At 41.3% G+C, this 20,289-nt stretch overlaps 1 protein-coding gene across 3 annotated transcripts in view; it reads right to left on the bottom strand.

Moving 5' to 3' along the window:
* C13H16orf87 (chromosome 13 C16orf87 homolog) overlaps window positions 1-20,289 on the bottom strand; it is a 47,905-nt gene that overhangs the window by 2,094 nt on the left and 25,522 nt on the right. The window contains exons 2-4 of one of the 3 annotated variants that reach the window (XM_085235175.1): window positions 16,884-17,092; window positions 7,573-7,669; window positions 5,533-5,715 (exon numbers count right to left, since the gene is read on the bottom strand). In XM_085235175.1, coding sequence (XP_085091301.1) covers window positions 5,533-5,715; window positions 7,573-7,669; window positions 16,884-17,092 — 489 coding nt within the window. Of the gene's footprint in view, window positions 1-5,532; window positions 5,716-7,572; window positions 7,670-11,596; window positions 11,735-12,875; window positions 13,123-16,883; window positions 17,093-20,289 lie in introns of those variants that run through there. The other 2 variants (XM_085235178.1, XM_085235177.1) reach the window with 2 other exon arrangements.

Below are 20,289 nucleotides of genomic sequence, written 5' to 3'. Positions count from 1 at the left end.
TGTACTGTATCTTTATATTCCCCAGCTTTTATTGATAGCACAGGTTGACACAACCCAGGTGCAAGTCCTTGCATTTGACTTTGCTGAACCTCACGAGGTTTTCTTGGGCCCACAGCTCGAGTCTAGGTTCCTGTGGATGGCATCCCATCCCTCAGGCATGCCCACTTCACCACACAGCTTGGTGTCATTTGCAAATTTGCTGAGGGTGCACTCAATCCCACTGTCAATGTCGTTGATAAAGATGTTAAAGAGCACTAGTCCAAGTACTGACTCCTGAGGGACAGCACTTGTCATTGATTTCCACTCGGACATTCAGCCATTGACTACCACTCTCTGATATGATCTCACAACCAGTTCCTCATCCATCAAACAGTCCACCCATCAAACTCGTATCTTATGGGAGACTGTGCCAAAGACCTTACTGAAGTCCAGACAGATTACATCATTAGCTCTTCCCTTGTCTCCTAATGCAGTTACACCATCACAAAAAGCAGAAAGCTTGGTAAGATAGTACCTGCCCTTGATTAAGCCATGCTGGTCATCCCATATCCCCTCCTTCCCTTCCATATGCCTTAGCATAGCTTCCAGGAGGATCTGCTCCATGATGTTCCCCAGCACTGAGGTGAAGCTGACAGGTCGGTAGCTCCCTGGGTCATCCTTTCTACCCTTAAAATTGGATGTAACACTGCCTTTTTTCCAGTTACCATAGCCCTCACTTGACCATCATGACTTTTCAAACATCACTGAGCATGGCTTAGAAACTATGTCAGCCAATTCCTTCAGGATTCTGGGAATGCATCTCAGCAGGACCCACAGACTTGTGGACACTTAGGCTCCTTGAGTAGTTGCAAACCTGATCTTTGACTACAGTTTTCAACTCTGAAACTCCATTTCTACTCCACATTCAACAGTGCCCCAGACTAATTTAGAATCACAATACATGTTCACCTGATCCCTTATCTCATTAACATACAGACACACACTCTTGACCACAGCACACTCCAGCATACTGCTTCACCTACACACCTAAACCAGAGATGGATACAAGAAATACAAAAAAATGCAATACAAGAAGAAATACAAGAAAATAATGATGGCTTAATCAACAAGCTAACAGCTGTTCATCTCTGATCCTGTAAAATCTGTGGGCAAAGTACCTAGGTAGTCAGAGAAAAGCAGAGATGAAAGACTGGAAGCTCCCCCCATGCTGGAAAAATCTTCACAAGAACAGACCAAGCCTTCTCCACAAATGGGAAGATTGAGTAACAACATACATAAAAGCACAGTGTGGAAAAAAGATCTCCTATGTCCTTGTGACACTAAGCAACGTGGTAGACCAGGCTTACAGTTGGACTTGATCATCTTGAAGGTCTTTTCCAACCTAGATGATTTTATGTCCACTTACTCACATACTTATTCTTCTGCTGGGTCCACATTCATAATGTTTTTAGTTTTGGCTTCACATCTGAGTGTCTGTTATAAACAAGAACACCATTCCAATAGACTGCTTTCCCTGAGAAGTCAAGCATATGTGATAAAACTACGAAGCAGGAGAAAGTGAAAAATCCTTCACCACTGTTCTGGTTTAATACTGATTTAGACGCACACAGCAACAGAACCTTCTACTGAAAGATTTCTAGACAGCTCAAAATCACACACTAGCTCACTCTTTCCCTGCAGAGAAGGAATTTTAAGACATAAAATCTGCCTTAGCAAAGTAATAGAAATCAAAGCTCATTTGATATTTGCAATGTGATTTCTGTTGGTTCCCCAGCTTTATCAGGCCATATTCTCCTGTGTATTGAGTTTGAAAGAAAAGCTAAAGAGTTTCACCAGAAATCCTACCAGCAATTTAAGATACTAATTCGTACACACATATAAAGTCTGGGCTGCTCCACCTCCTCCTTCCCAACTTTTATATATATTAACAAAGCAAGGAGCTGTTCTCAGTACAGCCATTATGCACACACTACTCATTTCATATTAACCTTTCCTGTTTTCTTATCTAAAGACCTCCCCTTTTCTTATTTTTCCCCAGACTTCCTCATCCCAACAAACCCAGAATGTCAGTACACAGAAAAATTAAAAACACCTCCCCTCGCCCCATTTAATGTTAATAGATTTCAGACGACTTGGCCAAGCAGATTTCCCAAGAATTCCCTTCCTTCCTGCCCCTTCTAGAGTACGAGCCAGTCCCGAGAAGCTTCCACTTTGAAGAATCCATTGAAATCTTCACATCAAATGGTACTGGGAATTAACAAGGGTTTGTAAGCTTTATGCATCAAGATCATTTCATTTTTCATCAGCAACTAGTGAAGAACTTGCATCTGGCAGAAATTTTGTTACAAGCTATTCATAGGATACCATGGTTTCTACAGACAGCATTAAAACTTTCCACTTCACATTCCTATCTGAAAGTAGTTTTGACTCACTTCTCTATTATTAGCAAAAGACCGTCTTACAATATCACAACACCATTTATGTAATACATTAAAAATATCAAGTCCTTTGCCATACAACAAAGAGGATACTTATGTGAAAATACTCAATCTTTCTAGACTCATTCCTAGATCTTATGCAACATTCCGGACCCACAGACCTTTAAATTGTCCCCTATGCATAAATCAAATGTGGACTCTGCTCCCTCATAAATTTTGCATGGATTCAAAATCCAAAGTGCTGAGTTTCTAAGAATTCTTTCTATCCCAGACAGCACTACTTCACCCGTGCACACTGAGTAAACAAATGCACAAATGATAGAGTAACAAGTTGCTGGGAAGGGAAAACTTCGTTCAAGCAATTTTACTACTTCAGCTGAAATAGTATTAGGGTACTGAAACATAAATATCTGTAATAAGACTCACACCTGATAAACAACAAAGCTGTTATGTACATAAGAAGGCAGTCTGCGAACCAGCCCAGCTATGCACTGCAGCCCCACATGGCAAAATCAGATTATGCCACAACAGCAGCAAAATCAATAGCAGATTATTATGAAGTGTTTTTATTTACAAAATATATTGCAGCATCTTGACAAAAAAAAAACACTGACAATTCTGACAAATCAAGCTTTTAGTGAGGAGTTCTGATTTCCCAGGGCTATCACATCACTTTGAAACATGACAGAAGCATCTCCTTTGAGTCCCAGTCCTCTACCACATCGCCTCATTCTATGTCATCTTCCTCTTTTCCCATCCCCAACTCCTTCTTACTGAATCTAGAGGAAAAAAAGATTATTTTAAAAAGCCCTTTTGCATCCCTCATTCCTCATAATTGGTGCTGAATTCTGCAGCTCTAATGCGAACCAGTCAGGAAGGAAACAAAAGAACTGGCCGAAAGCACAGACATAACAGGGGGAAAGCATACTACATATGAAAAGAGCATTAAGCAATCACAGAAGCAAAGCTACAGATGTCTTCAGGAAGGAAATTTTCACAGCTGGGTGGTCTTCAGACAGACAAAATATCTGCATGCTATTCTAATTTAGGTGTTCTCTGTCCACCTGAAAGCATTAGGTAATGCAGAAGCCTAACCAAATACCTACAAACTTACAAGCAGTGGCTTTTTTCCAGTTTTGATTTGTTGGGTTTTTTTTTTTTATTTATTTATTTGGGTTTTTTGGCAGAAAAAAAAAAGAGAAGAGGAGCACAATCACTGGTGGCAATCAAGCAGTACCCAAAATATCCCAGCAATATATAATCAACAAAGGAAATAAAGTATTTTATATCTAATTCAAGATAATCCAGAGCCAACTTCCAAAGAATCAAATAATGATTTGGGCTGGAGGGGACTCTCAAAGATTATCTGTCCGATCCCTCTTGCCATGGGCAGGGGCATCTTTCACAAGGTTAACGTTGCTAGAAGTCCTACCCAACCCGACATCAAACACTCTCAGTGCCATGCTCTGATAGTTGAGCAAGTCACAAAAATCACCTCAACTGGAGCAGAGAAATTACAGTTGCTTAGTATGTTTCCACATAAAAAACACTATCAGCAGCAAGACCAGAGAAGAAAGAATATTTTTAAAATTCCCACTAATTACTCCCCACATAACAGTTCAGCCAATTTTATAAACCACAAAAATGGAAATCTCAGTGTTAACTTGTTTTAGAGAAATTGCTTATGTTATGAGGAGTGCTTTGCCAAATTCATTTTTATAGACATTGCAGCCAATTATTGACTTTTTTTTTTTTATTTGTACATTAACCAGAAGTAAGAAAGATCATACGCCCACTTATTCCTGGCCAATTAAGTGTGTTGTACTAGGGATGAGCTACTGTACTTCAAGGAGGCACAGACTCAAGCTCTGCTACTGTTTCTTCTTTGACCTTTTCTGCAGAGCTGGTGCAGTAGTCATAGTTCCATTGAAGACCAAGTAGATGAAGGCAATCTTCTCAAGTGATATGTGACAGTAACAACAAAACCCCCACACGCACATGCATCTGCATCCTTACATAAAGGCCTCACTACATCTATACTTCTCATTTTCCATCTCAGAGCACTGGCATATTCTCACACACTCCACAGTATGCAACAAGAGGTCAAAAATATTTGGCCTAGTTTTCTAGATATTCCTCATGCTTTCAAATTATTGCTTTTAAGACACTAACACATGCATGCAGAATGGATTTCCTCTTTTGATTACTTAGATTGCTTTCCTCTCTTTCATGGGATATGAAAAAAAACTTACTCTCAGAAGGCAACCCAAAAAGCTTGCAGAATTTTCAAACCAAAGCTGTGCATGAATTAGACTCTCAGAAGAGTGTCTATAAATGATCCTACAGGTGCATGTAAACAGAGTTCAGTTCAGATCAATAATGAACAGGGAAGCCTCATATTCTGTGAAGGTGCAGACATCAGTAGGCCACAAGCAACGATGGTAGCAAATGTAATACCAACAGGTTCAAAGATGGAAGTGACAGCCACATGCTTGAAGGACTCCAGAATTACTCCAGTACACGTAGAAGTCTCTTGTATAAAGATTAAAAACAGTGGGCATCTTAATAAGTAAGGAGGCATTCTTTCCTGGGAGATATTATGTAAAAACCTGGAATAAATGTGCGAGTCGCTGCAATGACTCAACATGCCGTTTCTGCTTTGGGCTCCCTAAAGGGTCTCAAGTATTTTTTTTTTTAAGCAATGTTGTCATCCTAATTACTCTAACAACAGCCACCATCTTGTTTGTTGTTGTGATCTAGAATAGTGGATCAAAAAACAAAACAAAACAACAACAACAAAAAAAACAAAACAAACAAAAAAAACCACTAAGCATCACAGTTCCAGGACTTTCAACCTACATGATAAAACTGGATATGGTGACTAAAAAATACTCATTTAATTACTAGGAATTCCTTCCAATCCAGCACCAAAACTTCATAAAACCAAATTCCCTTCTCTATATTATATGTGGTATTGGACTGACCTAGCCCAGTTACTCTAAAGAAACGGTATAGAAGTTTATTGATAATAATGGTAAAAAAAAAATCTTAACAGAAACAGAGAACCCAGTGAATACTTCTCCAGTTCTCATACCTCTTTCTTCCTCGTGCTTTTTGGCTGAGGCACTCTTAGGTCTTCCTCTTCCTCGTCTGCTATGATCTGAATGGCTGTTAGACCTCGATCTCTTTCGGTTTTCTAAGTCTTTATTTACTGCAGAATTTATCTTCTCCCGTTTAACTCTCTCTGTCCGTCTCCTTTTGGCCTCACTCTTGTTTTCTGTGCAAATGAATAGAGATGGTGTGATCCTCAATTGTCCTCATCTTCGTTCATAACTTACTCTCAGCACTCACCCACCCAACTTTTTTTCCTTCTCTTCACAACAATTACAGGTCTATACGTTTACAGAACAATTACATATTCATGATACCCATGCTGAAGTTAAGGTGTCAGACGCAAAATTACACTTTCCTTCTTAATTACATGGATTGAGCTTTTAATTCATTCAAATATAAATAACATTTGGTAACATATGACATTCACTAGAATACCAGTTCTTAGCTTCCCATTACAAGATGTGGAAAAAACTCTCCAGGACAGCCATCAAGACACTATGTACACTTTCACTAGTGAAGAATAAGTTAAAAATGTATGGTTTAACATATAGCTGAACTATAGTAAAGTACTTCTGATACGAATACTGAAATTGTTCCCACTGCTCAGACAAACTGAGATACCGATTCAAGGATGCTATCATTAGATGTAGTTACACAGCGTACCTCCCCCACCAAACCCAGCCTAAGATCCAGTCTCATTTCACTTGATGCTGAACAGGTGTATCACCTTCCTACACATCAAAGAGCATTTACATGAGTTTCACTTAAAAGTTACGTACAGATTAGAGAGCTTGAGTAGTGAAAATAGTATGCAACCACCACAGGCTATTCAATGCAAACTGGTTGAACATTTGCAAGGCTGCAGTTCCATTCTGCAGTAACTACATGGTAAAGAAAGGAAAGTTGCAGTTCCACTTATGAGCAAAATCTTCCTGGGGGATCAGTTTCTTTCTAATTTTGTCACCTCATTTACATAGACAGGCTACTTACAGACTGGACAGCACATTAACCTGTCACTGATCTTAATTTAAAAGCTGTATTTCACACATGCAAAGCTAAATCATCCAGGAGCTTTGCTCTATCAAACTATGGCCATCAACTTAATTTGGTAACTTGTATTTAAAACAATTGGGGAGCGGGAGAGAAAACTCATCAACCTTCCAGACAATAGATCAGATTGTATTATCTGTTCCATACTGTAATCTACCACATAATCATATAATCCCTACTAGCTTTTGAACTACAAGGGCCCTTTAGAATATCAATACAAAAATATCAAGTTCTTAGGTTCAGTTTTGTAGACTTCTTGGATAATTTAGAAAAAAAAGTATATATCAATATTAAAAACAAAATTCCTCAACAGGTGCTTGATCTCACTAATTCCTACTAGGACTTGAGGAAGTGATAAAAAGGCACAAGGCAAATGTCAATTATGACAGAATGCATACTCAACCAATTTTTCAGCATGCACTTCAGAAACAAAAAAAATTGGATTGGACACAAAATGGACTTTTTAAATTTAACCATGCAGAAAGAAGCAAGATGTATCTGGTTTTAAATTAGACATGTCACCACATTTATGCAGTGCCATTCTAGTGCTCATGAGTAAGCAAAACTCAATATAACTTAAAGAAAAAACAGTTTTACTTTCAGAAAACCCAGCTTCAATCAGCATGTACTCTGAAATCTGATCCCTTTGACGTATGTAGACGTTTATCTTCAAAACATTAACAGAAAGCTTTCTGTAAGGGATTGTTTTGCATAGCAACTAATGCGAGCAGCTATAGTGTACACAGAATAAATGCCAACACTGCAAGTATAAAGGATGTAAGACCAAAACCATCACATTTTCCCCATTAAAACTGAAGAAAAACTAATACATTAAGATTACTATGCACAAATTCAAAGGAAAGTGAGCTGACAGCAGCCTGTTTGCATAGAGGCACAAAATTTTGCTCTTTGCTTCCAAGAAATAAAGCAGAAGAGCTATTATCACCTTCCAGATCTTTGTAAGCATTACCTGTAATGGGTGGTGATCTCTCCGCACGTTTAGCATGCAAGAGTTTTCGACTAATAAATATGTAGCCACAGGGACACGATTTACATGCAACAGGAACCTGAGAAAGCAAAAGAAAAGTATTTCAGAACATTTTGAATTATGACCAAATTCCTATCTATGATGGAAAAAAACAAAAACAAAACCACACAACAGTATCTTACACTCCATCCCCACAGAGCTACCTCTTCATATTTAGTTTTTACTGAAAAACTGAAAAACTACAGTCTAGACCATCACATATTATATTTGAAAGTAGTCAAACCAGGTTCTGCAGGTAACCACCCTCTAAGCCTTCTCTTCATGCAGTTGTCATGCAGAAAACAAGCACAAAACACAACACTGCTATGTGTTGTACAATGAGCCCTTTTCCCCAGGCTGGTAGGAAGAGATGAGGGAAATTGAGGGCATCAAACCAGGGGTGAATTAGAATAGAAGCATGTTTTCTTTTGGAGCTCACAATTATCCCCAGCAATAGCAGTAAGCCACTCCCAGCATTCCTTCCCTCACTTATTAAACAAAAACAAAAAAAAATGGGGGGGGGGGGGGAGGGAGAAGAAAGCATAAGTTAAAATCATCTGTACATTTAGAACACATTCACCCTCAGAAACAATCAAAACCAACCCCTTCATCAGCACAGCAGCTTAGCATGAGAGGCACAACAGAGCCTGAAGTGAAACACATGCGTTTGTACCACACTACCACAGGGCTGCAGACAAGGCCGGGGAGCTTCAGAAGGACCAGATAAGCCGAAACACACATAACCTGCCACAGCTCACCCAAAGCTGGCTGCAGACAGAGCCTGAGAGGCCACAGAGCTTCCCTCAACCAGCAGAGCAGCCCAGAACAGACAATTTGAACAAAGGTGCAAGAATTTAGAAATGCTGTGCTTACAAGAAATATGACCAAAATTTACTCTGAACAATTTAAAAAGGCAATGCTGATAAGTGACAAGCCTTGCCATCTTCACCTAAAGCCAAGGTCTTTCAAGATGTTTTAAAACAGTACAGGATACCCCGTCTAACTTTGATTAGGTGTAAGACTGAAAACGCAAATTAAAGCAATATAAACAAAAATTTGGAATAGACTTAAATAACACCATTAAAATCAAATCACGTTGAAGTAGGAGAGTGGGGAAAAGAAGTAGGAGGTAACTTCCCAACTTAAGACAGGTCTCTACAAGTCTGCCAGCATTCACTGAAACAGCAAGGAGTATAGACTAACGACTGTCTGCTGAATTTTACCAGACATGCATAAGAAGGTTTCCCGTATTCAACTGGCTAAGACACGAATGTGAAAGCAGTACATTAATTTTAAAGAGGAACTTGTTACTCAGAATAAATAAGCTATTCTGCTTCCTTCAGCACATCTCAACTCCTGTACATCATCTCAGGAACAGAGTACTGAGTGACTTGATGCAGCCCAGGTAACTACAGACGTGGTTACTCCCTTTAATGGGAATACTGACATTAGAAACAATTCAAGCTTTCATTAGAAATAATCAAGCTTTACTTAACCCTAAAATCAAAGTTAGCAGGTTCATGCGCGCTCTTATCCTACTGTTCACGTCTCAAGAGGAGAATATAGAAACACTACCCAGCAGACACTTCATCTGCATTGTTCAGGTTTGTTTACATTATAAACCCACATTCGAACACCTGGATCACTCCAATAATTACCTCCCTTGGCTCTGCCAAAATTATAGATAAATAAATCAAAACCCCACCGCTGGTGGAGAACAACCAATGGGAACTGAAGGAAACACAATGTTTTTTTTCCCAATTAACTTCATGGCGTTTGGCAGAACGATATTGTTATAGGTTAGGCCCATGGATGGGCCTAATGTTTGGGGGCAAGAGCACGTGGGAAGGAGCTTATTCACCCAAGGCTCTCAATTAACCTCTGAAAATTACTTACTACACAAACCATCCCACAGCAATCATTGAGGCAGCACAGTCCTGCAAATGCTATTTGAGTCTGTTCAATGTTTTTCTAACCAAAACAAATTGAGTTTCTCATACAAGAAAGATCACTCAAAGGTAAATTAAAGTTAATTATTTCCCATGAATGACCGCAAGGATTTCAGGCTCCCTAGTTTACTGGGGCTGTGAAAATACAACCAAAACTCTGTAACAGAAAAAGCAACACAATAAAAAACAATGTCACTAAATGGCAATTACATATCACCTAAACGTCAGGGAAAAAAGTTTAAAAGCTTAAGAAGCATTACTCAGTATTATACTGTAATATCTGTGGCTAAGTATTTCCACATATATCACTTGTAACTCACAAAGCCCTTGTTTATGCAAGAAATGCTGGTAGAAGACACAGCCACCAAGGGGCTTCCCACCGTGCAGAGGGCCGATTAGCTGTGCTGGGGCAAAGCACCTCGCTTCCAAGAGAAGCTTTAAAGATCCAGGCACTGTAAGGCAAGGTTTTAGCTTCTTGTCTTGGAAAGCAAGGCCTGATGAGCAATTCTTGTGCCAGGCCAAGACGCACATAATTCCTTGCCAGCCATGGAAGACCTGTTAATAACACACATCATCTGGTTTAGTTCTAAGGAGCGGAACATCAGCTTTAAAAGTCTGTAATATTATTTGCCCTTCCTAGTATTGGTAGTTTGTCATTCACATTAAATTAAATGAACAAAACAAAAAACACCTATCTCATACTCAACTTCTCACTCATTTCCATTTCTTCTTTCACCGACCTAATATCAGAACTCGGTACATAGCTTCCTTTTCTCAGAAACAGCACTGCAGTGACGTACTCAACATGTGAGCAACTGCAGTGGTTCATGCATTGCTTAAAACATGAAAGGGTGCCCCACGCAGCGTAATGCCCGCAGCTGCTCCAGGATGCATAGGAACATTACAAAAACCATGCAAGTCAGAACAAGTGATTTTTTAGAATTTGTTCAGCAAGCTGTGTGAGGGCTTTTTGTTTTAAGTTTTAACTGAAAATGGGATACCAGTCATGTTCCAGGATCAAACAGAAATGTGTTTCCCATAATTACACGGGAAAGCCTCCTCCCCTACTCGAGCCCCACGGCAGCCTTCTGCAGCGCTGTGCTATTGTTCCAGCACGGCTGAAATGAGCCGGCCTGCTTTTATGAGTAACATCATCACCAGTAGGAAGTGGACGTGAAGGCAAACATGTAATATGCCAACAGCCCAACTGCTGCTCAAGCTGAAGCACAATAACTGCACTTTGTATGCTGAGCACAACTGCGGTGGGAGGTAAACAACACTGCACTCATGTTGGGACCACACGGGAGGAATTACAGCAAAGCTCCCAGTTTTGCTCCTTCTAAGCTGCTCCATGAGAAAGCAGCACATTGCGCGATCCTAACCGGCCCCAGGCACGTGAGTCATCCCAGGGACAGGCTGCATTGTATAAATTACAAAGTGAATTGTATTTTTATATATTTTGTCGTTACTAAACAATACCAATGCCTAAGCAACGCTGCATGTCACAGAATCCTTTGGCATAAGCTAACTACTGCAGCGAGAGGAGCACAGTACACACAACCAGCGACTGTAAAGGCAACAACTCCGTGCTTCATACAAACGCTGCTATAAACAGCGCAGATCTTCCTCCTTTCTGAAAATCAAGCAGCTCAGCCAGCAGCTTCTGGCGTTACCGTCGCAAACGCATATTCTACAGCACGTACATCGAGAGACAGCCACAGGCGAGAGGAGCTGACAGAAAACAGGAAGAGCGGCGGGGCTCAGCGGGAAGCCCCCGCACGGGCAGCGGGCGCGCTGCACCCTGAGGCGCGGGGCCGGGGACATCGAAGCGGCATCGAAGCCCCGCACACCCGCGGCTCGCCCTGCTCCCAGCCACAGCGACAGGGCTGCCATGCCGGCCGGGCGGCGGTGAGCGCCGAGCACACGGCACTGAGGGCAAGCGCCAGGCGTGGAACGGCTGACAGGACAGGACAGGGCGGCTCCCGTGGCGCGCCGCGCCACGCCACGCCCCGCCTCACCTGCTGGTCGCACTCCGGGCACGACTTGGTGGCCATCTTCACTTTCTTGGCCCTGCTCGACGACATGCTCGCTACCGATGCTGCTATGCTGCTATGCTGCTGCCGCCGGAGCGCCGCGCCGCGCCCCGCCCCTCGGCGGCCGGGGAGGGCGGGAGGAGAGGAAGGCGGGGGCGCGGCGCCGGCCGGGAGCGCGCGCCAACGGCAGCGAGCGCGGCCTCCGCGGGCCCCGGCCCGGCGCCCACAAAGGAGCCGCTTTACCCCCCCCGACGCCGCCGTTGAAGCCCAGCCCACCCGATGGGAGCCGAGGCGGGGCGCGTGCGCGAGGAGCCGTCCGCGCCGCCGGATTGGCTGCGCACGAGGGGGCGCGGGGCCGCTTAACGGCCGCGGATCGGCTATGGCGGCCAGGAGCGGCTGCTCGGGAGCTCAGCGACGGGCGCGACAGCCGATCTCCAGAGCCGCCCACCGGCAGCGGGGCTCGGCGCTGCGCTGCACCCTCGCGCCTCAGCTGTTCGCTCGCGCCTGTGAGGCTTGCCATGTTTGCAGTGGTGTGTCCTTACAGGAGCGTGGTTCTTCTGTCACTCCCGGCTGCAGTGGTTAATAGCGTAACCTAACCTAGCTGCGCTTTTGTATTTCTTACACATTTTTAAAGAAAAATAGCAGTTTGAAATACTTCCTCTGCAAAAATTTAGAGCTCTGCAACAGTGTGTGAATGTTTTGTATTCCCGTGCAAAGCTTACATCTCAAAGAGGAAAGTGAGAATGACATGCCTCTATTAAAAGAGTTTGGCTCTCTCTTTTTTTAATTATATTTTTTCTTTTACCACAAAATGTCTACAGGAGAAAAATGCACCAAAGCCTTGACAGCAAGTTCTTTTTTTAAAGATCTCTGATTAAAATAGCCCCGAGTGCAGCTGCCAGCAAATATTAAAGACCTGCTCTGGTCCTGTGATGCTTCCGCAGGGCAGCAATGGGAGCATCTGGGAGGCTGGCGCTGGGCCCGCTCTAACAGAATCTGATTTGGTTGCTCTGAGTTGGACTCAGCTTGCTGCACCTCCACACGGAGGTAGAACACTGGAGGAGAGGTGTTCTTAATCAGGCTTCTGTCTGTATTTTTCTTTTAAGGAAATTCACCTAACTGCAGTTTAGAGAACACTTTTTAAAGGTTAATTTTATTGCTGTCTACTACCTCATCACTGAGTTATTTTGAGGCATTTGGTCAGCTCTTGGTAAACAGGAATCTACAGAGAGCATTTATTCATCGTCCAGCACAGCCCAAATCACTTTCCCCTGCTTGTCAAATGGAAAAACACCTCTTCCTTCAGGCTGAAAACCAGCACTCCTCCTAACTCCTCACAGAGTAAAGCTCCATACAGCTGAAGGGCTGGTGAATGCTCTAACCTTCCCGTGGTTTGCTGATCATCCCTACAGACCAGATAATGGTCTCCCAGTTGCCAAGCGATGTTGTCTGGAGCCTCACTCTTGCTTGATTTATTCAGTTCAGCTGTTTATGCCGCTTTATTACGGGTTCTGTGAAACAAGAAAATGGAGTTCCAGATTCATAAAAGCCCACACATACTCTACATCAGCAGTGTGCTTTTATTACAGGTTTCTAAGCAACATTATTGCTGTGTGTAATGTAAACACAGTAAGAAATGAAATATCCTCTAATCAGCACAGAGAGCAACAAATTTAATTTATCTATATTAAGGAAAATCAGAATATTTAGAAGATAACACAGGGAAGTCACATAACATCATAACAGTAAGGAGGTGCATTCCCACCTTAATCATTGGAAATGCAGTTCCTCTCAGTAATCCTGACAGTTAACCTTCTCACATGACAAAGTTCACAGGTAACAATTTTAGGGTAAAAAATTTCTTATTTAAATTTGAAAAAGAAATATCTTTCATTTCATGTTAACCATGACCCAAGGAGTAGAGATGTCTCAGTCAACCGTTTGAAGAGGAAGGTTGCAGTTCCAAGTCCAAGCACAATCTCTCAGAATCATTTACCCACTTTTGTTGTTGACAGTTTATCTCTGTAATTATCAGGGCAGCTCCTCAAAGAGAGCTCCCAGCCAAAACAGAGCAACTCTGCTCCTATGCTGTTTTTCACATGCAAAACAAGGAAAATGGAGGGTTAAAATCACCAGTAAACTGTTTAAGGTCCACTTTCCCACTTTTCCCATACTCCTACACCCTTTCTTTAGCAGCCACTCTGAAGAAGGAAAAGCCATCTCAAAACATTCTATTGGAGAGGGGCATACCTTGCATTGGAAAGGGACTCCACGAAGCCACCACGAGCCACCTAAGTGCGTTAGATTATGATCCATATTTGTACATCATACTGTACTTACTGTATTGGATTTCACATTTTTATATAAATAGATCTTTATATATTCATTAATATATGTAAATGAAATAAAGACACTAAAAACATATACTCCAATAATAGACCAACTGTACTGTTTCTTTGTTGTTGTTCTGCATTCTTCTTAGAAGAATTGATTACATGTAGAACTGTTACAAGTTTTAAATCACCAGAAGGCTCTGTTTGGTAAATGGTTTTCTACTTGTTTTCCACCAGAAGTCCTACATGCCACATCTGGTTCCAGCAGAAGCTTTCACATTGTTGCAGCACAGAGGATTTTTTTTTACTCTGGGTGACAAAACAAATGCTGACAGATCTAACAGCTCTCAATTGCATTATATTTTGTATTAAAGACAATAACATAATTTGAGTGTTTTGAATTTAAACTACTCACATAAAGAAAAAGAGAGAAGATGCTTGTTAAACTATTCTGCAACCAGGATTTACACCACAGGAACAAAGAGCAGTTAGACTTCAGGTGTAATGTTCAATTCATGTTATGAAAGCAGTGCTGGAATGGATGAGTGCTATGAGTTGTAGGCAAACAAAAATCCACTCATAATACATAGTACATGTGATAAAAATGTATCTTGAAGAGTCTTAAAATCCTAAATATTAAAAGTAGTTCAACACTAATGTCTGAACTCTGATTATCATCTCTCCACACAAATAGAGAGGTTTTCTACATGCTGCATTTTAAATCACAATGAACATACCTAAGTATTAACTTCATCTCTTATAGATAAATGTAAGATACACAGTGTACAGTTTTGTTCAATCTAGTTTTCCCAATTCTCAGCCCAGTGTCTCCTTCCTACATACATATCATCCTTATTGGAATCTCATATGCACATTCCTCTTCCTGCAGACACCTACCACAGTAGGTGTTCTCAGACAGCAGTGTGCTACTACAGTAACATTGCCACTGTCACAGTCTGTCATGATCTAAACAATAGGAAAAGTGCTGGACTTCTGCTACGTCATTTCCCAGAAGTAAATTACATTTACACTCCAGAAAGTCCCCTAAAGATTCTCAGTTTGTCATGCCACTCCATCCATACTAACAATTATTGTATAATGAATATACAGCCAAACATTTTACACCAGTGCAGAATGCTTTCCTAGAACAGCACAACCTATTGATTTGTTTCTACCCTTCCTCCTTGAGACTCACTCTTAACAGCTCATGTCGGTGCTCTGTGGCCTCTCTGTTTCTCCCACTCTTTCTCTCATTCTTAGCATTCATGCCTATGAACTCCACAGCCATTTGTTGCTTCAAGTCCAGCTCCCACAAAGGGCATGAGAAGATATTCTGCACTTGTGAGCATCCATCCCTGTGCTATGGTTTCTGCTGCGTGCAGACTGACTGAATTGGCTGACTTGCCATATTCCTTTTCTTGTCAGTATTTAAATTATCTCTCAGAGGGTGAGTTTTGTTTACCTTCTCGCTGTGTGTACTGCTTTCAGCCTACATTATCTGCTGCCAGTAGAGGTCTTTCTCCACAGATACACAAAGACAAGTTTATATTTTCTATAAACCGTGACTGTTGCCAAAAGCACAGTTGTGTTCTGTATAGGCAAGACATCCAGATTTGTTCCTGGATTGAGATTAAATCATGCAATGAGAACCTGGAAAATATTTCAGGATTTTGTTTTTCATCTTAACTGAGAAGTTTCAGGCATAGCAGAACATACAAAAATATTTTGGATGGCCCTTAACAGCAGGGGGCTCTGCAGTGTGTGTGACCGTGTCCAGGAAAGGAGTTAATGAATATACAAGAGAACTAACACAGTCCTATTACAGTATCCTCCCTTTCTTTTTAGAGCAAATAAAATAGTCAGCAACAGCTGTTCAAATACTTTAACAAAAAAATTCTTTCCTTATTGAACAAGATAGCACTCATTGCTAGACTACTGATTTTTAAGATTCATCATACAGACATCTGTTAAAGGTTGGGCCTGATGATCTTCCAAAGTCCTTACCAACCTGTGCTGGTCTGTGATTCTATTGTATTTTTTCTGGTTATTCTAATTTATTAACACAAGAGTTTTGAGATCTGAACCTCAAAAATTACTACTTTGTCAAAACTACTTTTGTATCCCTTTAGAGGTTTAATACAGCACTGAGAAAAAGCAACAAATATTTTTTTTAAGGGTACAGATGCCTAACCTCTATGTCAGAAACAGTAGTACTTTGCAAGACAGAGCCTCACTTAAAATGTGTTTTACACTAATTTAAAAGAGGAAATAATAAAGCTATGCCATTTACATATTTTATTAAAAGCTATACATGAAGTTCTGTGTCTGTTCTTGATGGTTTCTTTTCTATGCAGTTGCCACATGCAGTCTGGCTGATCTGAATTATGGGAGGCCTTAGGATTCTCTCCTTCCTACCCTACTCTTACACACTGCAGTATTTCGGTATGCAGCTCCAATTTTACAAGCACAAAATCCACAAGAAGTCCATATTCTTACTGTGCTTCCTTTGGAACTCATAAGAAACATTTGCATTTCTAGCTCATAGTCCCTTGCTGTTAAAGACCCTCTGAAATACTCAAATAGTTTTTGGTATTTTGTGTATCTGGGCCTTGTCAGTTAAGGTGAAAAAAACAAACCCAGAAGCAGACTCAAGGTCATGGTTTCATGAATTTCCCATCGCAGGTGTGCGAAATTATTACAGTTCACACATTGTTTAGAACAGTTTGGTTTCAACAAAATCATGCAAGCAGTTTTATTTTAAATGTTTTGTATATAAAGTATCCTATTCAAAATAGAATTCCATTATTTTCATTTTCAAAGAAATTTTTACAATGTTTTTCATGTTTCCTTTTGGGTTTGTTCTTTGGGTTGGAGATTGGACTTTATTTTTGCTTATCGTAAGAGAATGAGAGGCAGTAAACATTAAGATACAAACTCACTGAACTGGCACTTTTTCCACTGACTGCACAGAGTTCTGGGCAAGATCCTGATGGTTTCTGTTCAATTGGTAGAACACTCAGAACGGTAATTTCTCTGAAGATGCTCATTATATTCTGAACTACCACCATCAGCAGTATTCCAGAGGAAACGGTCCTCCCCGTTCTCATACTTGTACGACACAGAACACGAGAACAGCTTGTCTTTCGGCCTAAAAAAAACATAAGTTTTGCAACATATTTTTTGTTTACTTGATGTCTGATCAAAATCAAATGTCATTCAAATATTATTACTTAAATATAGTTAACCACTTTGCCATTTTAAGAGTAGTTTTCTATCCAGTGCATTTATTTAAATGAAACAGCATAAGAAAAACAAACATCCAGCTACCACATCATTATTATAATCATGTGGTTTAAACCATGCACTCATTCATGATAAGCAGCTTGCTGAAGGTCTGTCATCATGAAAACATGTGACAGCAGCTGTTGGTCTGTTTATCAAGGCTTTTCTCCAACTCTGTAACTAGCTTTCCATGTATTTAAACATTTGCTGTTGTTCCATATCTCCAACCACTCAATAGCATTGTGAAATTCATTTTAGCTTCTCATGTCTGCGAGAAAACCAAACATAGTCTTTCTTTACAACTAAGGATGGGACACGCCATTGGGGATCAAAGAACTACACTTGGTAAGCAGTATGTGCCACCTTCATTGTCTAGTTTCTGAAACTTGCATTCATATGTTTTGTGCCAGCTGCATAAGCTGCCCGATGATTGTGCCTATCAATCATCTCAGGCCAACGTGCAAAAGCCACGGTCTCCTCCACAGGGTGTAGCAGCAGCCTGTGACTATGCATGCTATCTGCCCTTCAACTCCAGGGGCAAGGGGTGAGAGAAAGGAAGATTTCCATAAGCAAATACAAGAAGACACTTCATCCTTAATAGGTCATTGCACAACTGTGTTACAAACATTCATTAACTAATTTCACAGTACCTTTGCTCACAAAGTTAAGCTTTCTTTTCCTCATTGTATGGGTAGGAATGCTAAGCCTCAATAAGTCAGAGTGGCACGTACAAACACAGTCATACCAACTCGAGGGTCACCTTTCCTGAAGTCACTGTGAGTTTTGCTGTTAACATCCAAAGGCAAGAAGATAGAATCATAGAATCATAGAATGGTTTGGGTTGGAAGGAACCTTTAAGATCATCTAGTTCCAACCCCCTGCTATAGGCAGGGACACCTCCCTCTAGACCAGGCTGCTCAGGGCCCCATCCAGCCTGGCCTTAGACGTCTCTAGGTGAGAGCATCCACAGCCTCACTGGGCAACCCATTCCAGTGTCTCACCACCCTCACAGTAAAGAATTTCTTCCTAACACCTGGTCTTAATCTATCCTCATCTAAATCTACCCTCTATCTAGCCTAAATCTACCCTACTTCTAATGATGAATTTTTATTCCAAAACTGCAAGTTCATCATGCACCATTACCTTCCTGAAAGTATCCATATTAAAATAACATACATTTATTGTAATTAAAGAAATACACACTTCCATAACACAAACAACACCTCATATTATGTTTTACACAAAAGGACTTTTTCATCCTATTTATTTTCTACTGTGTACGTTTCTACACTTGGGAAATTAATCAAACTACTGAATTTCAAGTCTGTATATATTCATTCAACTGTTTGATTACAAGCGTATGCTTTGACTTGTGCAAAATGTATTATACAACTGTTAGCCTTCTTCCAATGCTGCTGTGCTAACAAGCAGTATTACAGAATCTGCAACCAAGGTCCTGCTTGGACTGCCAGCTGGAGGCAGAACCAGAGCTGCTGGGCAGCAGCCCGTGCCTTGTCCTCCTTGGGATCAATCAGAAGAGATACGGTGGCAGCGCGCACTGGAAACTTTCTGCTTCGCCAGCCCTTTCTGGGGGGCGGACTAGGGGTGGAACAGTGTATGCCAAGAGCAAAGGTTGATTTCTGTACTTGTCCTAACAAAATTCCTGGTTCCAAACACACCAGACTTAGATTTGTATATGGCAGGCAGCATTTTGACCCTGATCCCTGATGAACTCAAATGAGGGTGCCCAGCAAGTCTGCGGATACGCAGTGAATAGAAATAACAGTTTTCCAATAATTTATATCAAAATTCAAAATAAATCAAACACTTCAAGTGACCTGATTAGATCTTACTACAGAATGCATTCTGTTTTTATGGGTTTTTTTGTTTGTTTGCTTGTTTGTTTTTACCTTGACAAGTTTTACCACAGCTTGAAAACTTTTCTTCTGAAGTATATTATCAAACCTGGTGTCAAAGCACCACAACATGGCTTGTTAATTATCAGTCCAAAAGCAAGATTCTGGTAACACTCAGCATTCCAGATACAGAACTGATGTCAACCGTAAAGGAGCACTGTCGCAATGTATGGGCTCCAAATCGTGATGGTTCAAAAGTTAAAGACTTAAAATGTGGAAAATGAATGAGTGTGGAGGAGATGCAGCCTCCAGTGTGCTGAAACAGTCATCGAAGCTGCAGATAAACAAAAATGTCCTTCCTAGAACTTCAGTTTCTGACAGACAGTGCTGCATTGGGTCACTTTGGGTACTGAATACTGGAGAGAGGACACAGAGGGTCGGACCTTTGTTAGCCTTCACGAGCTGAGCAATAGACAACAAAAAGCTTTTGGTACAACAAGTACAACTGAAATTACAACAAATGAAATCCCTGAATTTTCTTTAAAGTAGCACAGAGTAAATAGAAACAGAACAAGAATTAGAGCTAAATGGTTATGGAGCTAAACACTACAGCAAGCAGAAGCCTATTAGAAAGAGGAAATAGTGAAGACAGGAAAAGAATCAAGATAGAGTGGCATGGGACAAAATAAAGCCAAACACTGCCAAAGCAGCTTCCTTTTCTTCATCTGCCAGAGGAGTGTACCAAACCATGCAGCACAGAGAACGAGTCCTGAACCATCTAATTAGGTCCCTAAAATAGGAAGCTGTTTTCCTCCATTCTCCCAAGTCAGTGGAGAAAGAGAAAGGAAGAGAAAGAAGGTTCTACAGAAATAAATCAGGAATGAGCCCGGTTTGCAGGCCAGGCTCTTCCTCGGGGAGGTAACATGAGGTCATAGGAATATTCCTGAGTGAATGGTCCCTTTTTCCACTCTCTGAGCACAAACAAGGAGCCTCTTCTGGGCACCCAGGAGGAGCGAGCCGGGCCTTCTCCTCCCCACGGATGCCAAGAAGAGAGCATTTACCTCCCCGCCCCCTGAATTGTGCCGCTGCTCTATTGATGGCAGCTCTCCAGCCGCCCGCTCTGAGAGCAGAACTGAACCCGAGAGATAAAAACATTTCCATCATCTGGAAACAATGAAGGCACTGTGAGAGCAGCGGATGGTTCCTG

Source organism: Meleagris gallopavo, chromosome 13 (assembly GCF_905368555.1).
Source record: "Meleagris gallopavo chromosome 13, MGAL_WU_HG_1.1, whole genome shotgun sequence".
NCBI lineage: Eukaryota > Metazoa > Chordata > Aves > Galliformes > Phasianidae > Meleagris > Meleagris gallopavo.
The sequence above is the reverse complement of the archived record's forward strand: the minus strand, read 5'-3'. Positions and strand labels throughout refer to the sequence as shown.